At 45.4% G+C, this 8,564-nt stretch overlaps 1 protein-coding gene across 1 annotated transcript; it reads right to left on the reverse strand.

Annotated features, from left to right (window-relative positions):
• Positions 1 to 404: 404 nt before the first annotated feature.
• Positions 405 to 5,251, reverse strand: PROCR (protein C receptor). Its single transcript, XM_036245405.1, has 4 exons — positions 5,124 to 5,251; positions 2,269 to 2,520; positions 1,642 to 1,926; positions 405 to 1,372 (listed from the first exon to the last, which is right to left on the reverse strand). The coding sequence occupies exons 1-4, from the start codon at positions 5,200 to 5,202 to the stop codon at positions 1,257 to 1,259; spliced, it is 732 nt and encodes a 243-aa protein (XP_036101298.1). The 5' UTR covers positions 5,203 to 5,251; the 3' UTR covers positions 405 to 1,256.
• Between the last annotated feature and the right edge of the window lie 3,313 nt (positions 5,252 to 8,564).

Here is an 8,564-nt window from a genome sequence, read left to right on the forward strand (position 1 = left end):
TATTTAATATACATAATACTTCTATGAGATAGGTATTGTTTTTATTATAGCTTTTTTGTATATTTTATCATACCTATTGTTTCTGAAGAAACTGAGACTTGAAGACGTTAAAATGCCTTTCTCAAAGAAGTAAAACTCAAATCTGTCTGACGACAAAACACACGCTCTCAAAGACAAGATTATCTTGCTCCCCATAGGAATCACCACAGATAGATGGTATTTGAAGCCATGGAAGTTAGTAGGTCACCTAGAAAGTTATAGTTTAAAGGGGAACAAAAGGAGCTCAAAAATGGAATTCTATGGGGAAAAAAAGAAGGGACATCTGTAATACATTCAACAATAAAAATAAATTTAAGTAAAAAATAAAAAAGAAAGAAAGAAAGAAAAAGGAATTCTAAGGAAGCTAAAATTTCCAAGGTGCATGGAATAAGGTGACATAGGCAAAGGGATTGAATGGTTTCTGAAAATTAGAAGTATGGTATCTCAGATGTTGGGTAAAAAAAGTTCTAGTCCACAAAGTGAAATGTGCAGATATTGTGGAGGATGAAGTCTCCACAAGTAGAGGTCATTGATGATCTTGGAGCACTTTATAGAGATGTCAGACTGCAGTGGTTGAAGAGTGCATGGGGGATAAGGAAGTAAAAGCAAAGGGTATAGGCTACTTTTCTAGAAGTTTTTCAAAGTAGAGGAAATAATAATGCCTTATACATAAGTAAGGAACTTATTAATATTATTGATTAATTAATAACTCCTTGCTCCCATATTACTTGGAGTTTACACTTCCACCATTTCTCTGGTTATTTCTTTCTACCTCCTTCATACCATTGTCTCTTCCTATGTCTGACACACCTGGAAACATTGAATGTTATTTATTTTGGTTGTGATGACTTGTTTTATTTGGTTATGTGATTCTGCCTGTCTTTGGAGGATGGGCCATAGACCCCACCACCACTACCACAACTCCATCATCTCTTTTACACAAAGATAGACAAGCATTCACTTCTCAGACCAGTGCAGCGAAGCATGCAAGTTCTTGGGTTCTTAGTAAACTAAGTACTCTGTCAACCTAGCCTTCTCCCCCTCTGCTTGCCCAAGCTCTTGGTGGGCAGATCTGGGAGAAGAAAGCTGCCACTCCAAACCTTCTGGGATATAATGTCCCAGATGGGGGGAATCTATTTGTTTTTTTGGTGAGAAGAGATCTTCCCTTATCAGCCCCCCATGAGTCCAGCCCTTTTCCAGAGGGGACTGGAGAGCAATTAACACTGATGTCCGCCTGTGCACAGGAAGATGCCTACGGCCACAGCAGCGATGATGAAACTGCCCACCAGGATGCCCAGGATCAGTGGAGTGTAGGAGCGACCTGTTTGGCTCCCTGGAGAACGTGCAGAAAGTTAGGCTGAAGAACATACTCCCAAGGAATCCATGGTTTGAGTCAAACCCCAAAAGATTTCTGTCTCAAAGGTAGGGAACTAGTGCACGAAGTGACTTAAACTGTGTTTACTCTGTCCCAACCCCCCCCCCACTACTCCCCCCCCCCCCCCCCGCCCTGGGCCTCCTGTTGCTCAAAGTATCCATCCTTCAGGTCTATTCATTTGCCTGGAACCCACCCAACACACAGGCCCATCTCCAATCTCATCATACCTTTCATATTTATCATGGAGTGTTCCTTCACGTACTGCACACAGGTGTTCTGCAGGAAATCCTGCAGTTCATACCGAGTACGATTGTAGGTGTTGAGCTGCTTCATGACGTAGTTGATCACTCTGGAGTGGACCTGATGCGGTCCACGGACTGACACCCATGAGGCGGTCTCTGGCTGGAAACTCACAAAAGAGCTCCCATTCACAGACACTTCAAAGAAGGTGTGGGCTCTAGAGCCCTCAGAAGGCAGGTCACAGCCCAGGAAGCAGCGAATGGTCAGAGGAACTGTGGATGGGAGTTCAGGGTCAATGGGCTGTATGGAAAGGGTGCCAGATGTGGGGGATGTCCAATAGGAGGACATGAACTTTCCCGGTTCAGGGTAGGTCTACCTGGAGATATGCCAGCAGTAAAAGGGCCTGACGGAAGGCCCATAGGCTAAGACAGGGGCTCCTCTCCAGCAACCAGCAAATGCCAGTCCCTGGGCACCACTGGGCTCCTGAGAGCCCTCCGCCCACACAAGACCACGCCCATGGTGTCACCCCGGTCCACAACACCCTTCTCGGAAAAGTTCCTTATATAAGGCCCTGCCCGGCTACAAGCCACGCCCCCCACGAGTGAGCCACTCACAGGCCAAGCCCCGCTCCAGATGTACTTGCTGCACGAAGCCGGAGAACTGTTCCAGGTAGAGCTGCACACTTCTCTCTGTGCGCTCCCAGCTCTGGGGCTCCTGCAAGGCATGCAGCTGGAGGATTGTGATATTGGAGTCCCGGCCTTCCAGCACGTGCGTCAGCAGCCCCCCCAGCGACGCGTTGCCTTGGTATAACACTTGACCGGGCTCTGGGAAGTAGGAGATCTGGAGCATGTGGAGGTTCTGAGGGCCTGGGGACAGAAATCAGCGCGTTGGTCCCTGACTGGCTGGCGTGGGATGGGTCAGCATGTAGCTGGAGATAATAACCCCCTACCCAGAGGCTGACCGCCCACCTTCAGGGCCCTTCATAACTATAAAGTGTCCTCCCACCCTTCCTCCGACTTAATGCTCACAGTAACCCTGCCAGGAGGGGTAGGACAGGGATTATTATCTTCTTTTCTTTTTGTTAATCCTCACTCGAGGATATTTTCTCCATTGATTTTTAGAGAGAGTGGAAGGGAGGAGGGGGGGGGAGAGAGAGAGAGAGAGAGAGAGAGAGAGAGAGAAGAGAGGAGAGAGACTGGCTGCCTCTTGCAGGAGCCTGTGATGGGGACTGGCTGGGGGATTGAACCTGCACCCCAGGCCCGCACCCCCAACCTGGAATCAAACCCATGACCCCTCGATGTGTGGGTGGACGCTCCAACCCCTTTGCCACACTGGCCAGGGCTATTATATTCATTTTACAAATGAGGAAATTGAGGCCAGAGAGGAGAAGCCACTTGCCCCGAGTAATCCAGACAGTCAGTGGAAGAGCCCCTCTGCTCTCCTTTCTCCCACCCCTCCCTCCCTACGATTCGGTCAACAATTCCCAACCTACAATAAAAATCCCAACTCTGACTCCTCAGCTACTGCTCTATCAGGCCTCATGGGTTCTCGTCAGGATTGCGGTAGAAACTTCTTTCCTCATGCCCCTGCCCCTCATTTTCCAGTTTCACCCCTTTTAATCTGATCTCCACCGGACCCAGAAATAAGATTATGCCCTTCTACTTAAAATCTTCCAACGACACACTTCCCTATCAATGATAATAACCACAATAATAACAGTTATCGGGCTTATTATGACCTGGGCACTGTACTTCACACACATTATTGTTATTTGTGCCTTCCTCCCATTAACTTAACGCAGTAGCTACTATTATTAACCCCAGTCCATAAGGGAAACAGGCTAAAATGGTATAGCAGAACCAAGGTTTGAATGCAAGCAGTTCGAGTCTAGCACTCTTAGCCAGCCAGCTACACTGACTCCTTGTAGGATATCTATCCACAGATCAAGTCCAAAGTTTTTAGCATGGCATTCAAGGGGACCAGGCCCCTGCTGCCTTTTTCAGTCTCTTTCCAGTGCTTAGCTATATCAAATTCCTCTTGCTGCCTTTTGACTGACATGTAAATAGCATATCAGAGTTGCCCTCCCTCCTGGCAAACTTCTATTCAAGCTATTCCAGCTTGGTTGTTCTCTCCTTGGGGAAGTTTTCCTGATGTCTCTTCTCCTTACCCTCCCAGACACAGTACAGTGGACCTGTTTCAATGATCTCAAATTCACATAACTGTCTGCAAACACACAGGCTACACTGGGCTCCTCTAGGCTACAGAATCATATCTGGTTATCTCTGCCTCCCACATCTAGTAAAGGCCTGGCACAGAGCTGGTGCCCAGAGAATGAGAGGGAATGAGTCTGGGGTTGCAAATCTATGTGTGTGTGTGGGCGTCTTGTGACCACATTTGCATTTGGTAAGTGCTCTGTGTCTGCAGGTGTAAATAAGTACTTCTGTGTGGGTAATCCTAGACAGAGAGAGACAGAGAGAGAGAGAGAGAAACATCAATGTGAGAGAGACACATCCACTGGTTGCCACCCACACGACCCCAACTGGGGTGGGGACAAACTGCAACCGAGGTCGTGCCCCTAGCGGAAACCAAACCCCGGTCTCCCTGGACCGCAGGCCGACATTCCAACTGCTAAGCCAAACCGGCCAGGGCCCTAGACAGGTTCTGAACAGCTGTGTGCCCCAGTCTCCTCCTCTGTGAAATGGAGGTAATAGTACATACCTTGTAGAGATTTTGTGGAGGTTAAATAAGTCAACATATTCATTAACGATAGTGAGCACTGGCTGAATTCGGGTTATTATTCACTCCCTCTAAAGGAAGAGACTAAAGCTATAGAGATTGTGGAATAAGGGAGAGGAGGCCCCTGTGCAATTACATCGAGGGCAATAACTCCCCTCTGTGCTTAAATGGAGCCGCTTCTGGCAGCCTGATCTCTTGTGAGTTCTCCCACTGACCCCCTCTTCTCTTTCCCCTAGCTTCACCTCATCAGCTGCTCCTAGTCTTCCTCCACCGTCTCTATTCTACTTTTCTGCCTCACATATCTCAGCCCGTCTTTCCCCAAGTCTTCCCTCAGTTCTCCAGTCCTTCCATCTCTCATCGCATTTCATCTCCGGGTGTCTTCCCATCTTCCCTAGATTCACCCCCATCCACCATCACCCTCAGCTTTCCCTCTACAGACTCTCTCCTCTCCCTAAAGCTAATTCCCTCACCGCTTCTATCCATCCCTTTCCCATCTTTCCAGTGTTGTCCCTGCCACAGCCTCCTCCATCTCCCCTTCCCATGGGCCACATTGTCCTTTCTCACCTGGCTTTGGGACACACCCAGCCCCAGGACCCTGCCTGCCCTATAGAGAGATCCAGCCCGCTACAACACAGGCACTGTGGATAAACTCTCCTCTGATCTTGTCCACATACCCAGACAGGCTGGGAGTCTCCAGAACCATCCTGAGGCAGGAGATGTGCCCCTGACTCACCATCTGAGGCTTTCTGGCTGCAAAGGGTCCTGCTGGGCAGGAGCAGGAAAAGCAGCGGTGGCAGCAGTGTTGTCAACATCCTGGTGCTGAGATTCTTCACTCCACCTGGCTCCTGGCTCTGGCAGACTGGGGGCTCCCACTGACTGCAGCCTGGGGGAACGAGAAGCGAGGACTGCCGGGGAGGGGAGGAGGCTGGAAGGTGGCCAGGGTGGGGAGGAGGAAGAGGGCGTCAGGCTTATAAAGTGTTATTCCTACCGTGTCTCATTTCCTACTAGGGGGCCGGCCTCGCTCTTGCCCGCCCACAGCCCGCCCTGCATCACACCCTCTTGCCCTGACCTGCCTTTTCCCTTTTCTCAGAGCTGCTTCTGAGGAACAGGGAGCAGCGGAAAAGGGGGAGCAGGGGCTTCAAGAGACATCCTGCCCTCCCTGAGTCAGGGGGTGGGGCATCTATTTTCAATTTACAGCAGACTATAGGGTGTAGGGACCAGCAGGTTTCTATTGGGGAAATCGAGACCCAGAGAGGTTCAGGGACTTGCCCAAAGTTTATGCCTCATGGTGGTCACAGATCAGGGATTAGAATACAATTTTTCTGCATGCCTTTTAAATAAGAATTAGAAGGAAATAGTAATTACACAATCAGGGATTTTACACTTAGAAATAGTCACAAAATGAGTATAGAGCAGCTCATTTATTTGTAATAGGAGAGAATTATGACCAATCTAAATCTCAATAGATTGGTTACTTAAAGCAATCATTTTCAAACTGACATCACAATCTTATTAGTGAACAATTAAAATGAAATAGAACAGAATAAAAAATTCCAATGCATCATGCTTGATCAAGTTATGCATTATTTCATGAAATATTTGTTTGGTTGTATATGTGTGTTTTAGTTTTGTGTGTGTATGTTTCTATGATGGGTTTTGGATAGCAGTGTAAAATGTTATTTTTTACTGTAGGAAGCAAGTAGACAAATGAGAAAGTTATTTCTCCAAAGTATGATCATTCATACTGTGGAATACTATGCAGTTAAAATAAAACCTCCCTGCCCAATCTTGTTTTCATTATATTATTTAGCACTACCTGAAATTATATTGCTTATTTATTTACATGTTTACTGTCTGACTGTCCTGCCAGAATGTAAGTTCCATGAGAATAGTCTGTCTGTCTTGTTCATTACCTTGCCCTGGATAATATTACACAAAATGTCAGCGGATGGATGACTGCATGAGATAGTTATGATGTGCACAAATATCCAAGAGTGAGTTACAGGACATTATATTTTGTTTGGAACCATTTAAGTGTCACCACATACCACACACACAACAACTAAACCTATTTCATTATGGGACTAAGTAAATCTGGAAGAATGTACAGGAAACACAGCAGTGGTTACCTCTAGGGAGGGGCCTGAGAGAGAGAGAGAGAGAGCAAGCAAGAGCGCATGCGCATGTGTTAGGGGTTGCAATGTGGTGAAAGGCTTTTTCACTTTATTTTGTGAAGGATTTTTTATCACTTTACACTGTTTGAAAATTTTGCATCTAGAATGTGATCATATATCTCTTGTTGCATTACAAATAGAAGTTTAAGTAATAAATTGTGGCAGAAGAGAGTAGCAGATCATTATAAGTGTGGCACAATACATATAGTATAATTCCATCTATTGTTAATTTATCATTTTTACTTCTGTCCGAGTAATACATATATAATTCCACTTCCTTTTTTTTTTTTTTTTTATCCTCACCCGAGGACATTTTTGCATTTATCTTCAGACAGAGCGGGAAGGAGAGGTGGGGGAAGAGAGAGAGGGAAACATCGACTGGCTGCCACCCACAGGACCCCAACCAGGGCCGGGGACAAACTGCAACTGAGGTACATGCCCCTAGCGGGAACCGAACCCGGGTCTCTCTGGACCATAGGCCAATGCTCTAACCGCTGAGCCAAACCGGCCAGGGCAGTATTTTGCATATTTTGAGTTTTCTATAAATGGTATTAAAGTGCACATATTCCTATGTAACTTGCTTTTTTTTACCTGACATAGTAATAAAATTCATCTTTGCCATTATGTGTAGATCCATTAATATCCACTGCTTTATAATATGCCATTTTATAAATATGCCACAGCTTACCCATTCTCCTGTTGTTAGACATTAAACTTTCTTCCTAGGTTTTTGCTATTACAAACAGTGCTGGTATGAGCATTCTTGTATGTGTTTTCTTGTGCATTTGTGGGAGAATCTTTGTAGGTGCAAAGATTGGGAGTGGAATAGCTGAGTCATGGGGTATCTGCAAATTCAATTTTACTAGATATTGCCAAACTGTTTTACAAAAAGTTTGGGCCAATTTACTTTCCCAGTAGTGCATGAGCGTTTCCTTGCTCCAAATCCCTGCTAACTCTTGGCATTGTCAGACGGTTGGGTGTAAAATGGCTCTAATTTTGGTTTTACTTTGCTTTATCTAATTCCGGGTGAGTTTGTGCATCCTTTTGCTTTGCCCCTTTTCTCCCTTGAGTGCTTGAAGGGTGCTTTGGAACAGAGGGTGATAAAGTATATGATTGAACCAATTTGGAATTGAGTATTGTGAGTCTTTTATCTATGGAGGTAGGGCCTGGGTCACTGGAGTTAAAGAGGGGCCATGCCACCATCCACAGAACTAGTTACAGAGAGGTCTTTCCCACCAGCTAAGGTCTGTCATGGACAGAGGTGGCAACAGTAACCTCTTGAACACTGTAAATTTTCAATACAAGTTATTGTTATTCCATGTCCTAAGGGGGAGGTGATCTCTGAAGGCACCATACTTTGTTGTTATCTGAGTTGTTATCCTAAGCACCCTGGAGTGTGAGGAGGGTGCTTAGGTTAACAACTAGCAGAGAAAACAATTGTTATTCAAATAATCAAATAGCAGAGACAACTAGCAAATAGCAGAGACAACAATTATAATTACAGCTAACATTTATCATGGGCTAGTACAGTGTTAAACTCTTTACATAAATAATCTCACTTTATCCATATGCCAGCCCTGTGGAGTGGGTTTCATTAACATCCTCATTTTACTAATAAAGATACTGAGGTTCTGAGAGGGTAAGTGATTTACCTAAAGTCACACAGCAAAAGCTATAATTTGAACCCAGATGTCTCTGATGCCAAAGTTTGTAATTTGAACCACCACAAAGAATCTCAAAAATGTTGGAAGATCACAATCCATTAATACATTTTTGAATACATACATCTGACATGCTTGAATATTTATGTTATATACAGTATAAAACATACCCAAAATTCATGCTGGGCCTTTATAAATTCTTCTGGGGCAAAGAGCATGAAGCTCATTTTCTCCATGTTAAAGCCCAGAAAGTTTAAGTAACTTGTCTGAGGGAGTGTAGAACAGGGATTTGAACTCAAAGAGGGTGGGGGAACGGGATTGGGTACAGGGAGAGTAAAG

Source organism: Molossus molossus, unplaced genomic scaffold (assembly GCF_014108415.1).
Source record: "Molossus molossus isolate mMolMol1 unplaced genomic scaffold, mMolMol1.p scaffold_m16_p_6, whole genome shotgun sequence".
In the NCBI taxonomy this organism is placed as follows: domain Eukaryota; kingdom Metazoa; phylum Chordata; class Mammalia; order Chiroptera; family Molossidae; genus Molossus; species Molossus molossus.

Excerpts from the sequence above, each read along its gene's own strand:
- PROCR (XM_036245405.1), bottom strand. The coding sequence starts at position 5,202 with ATGTTGACAACACTGCTGCCACCGCTGCTTTTCCTGCTCCTGCCCAGC. Across the intron at positions 1,927-2,268 it reads TCTGGAGCGGGGCTTGGCCT|TTCCTCTGACCATTCGCTGC; the intron begins GTGAGTGGCTCA and ends TCCCATCCACAG. Across the intron at positions 1,373-1,641 it reads CTCCATGATAAATATGAAAG|GGAGCCAAACAGGTCGCTCC; the intron begins GTATGATGAGAT and ends CACGTTCTCCAG.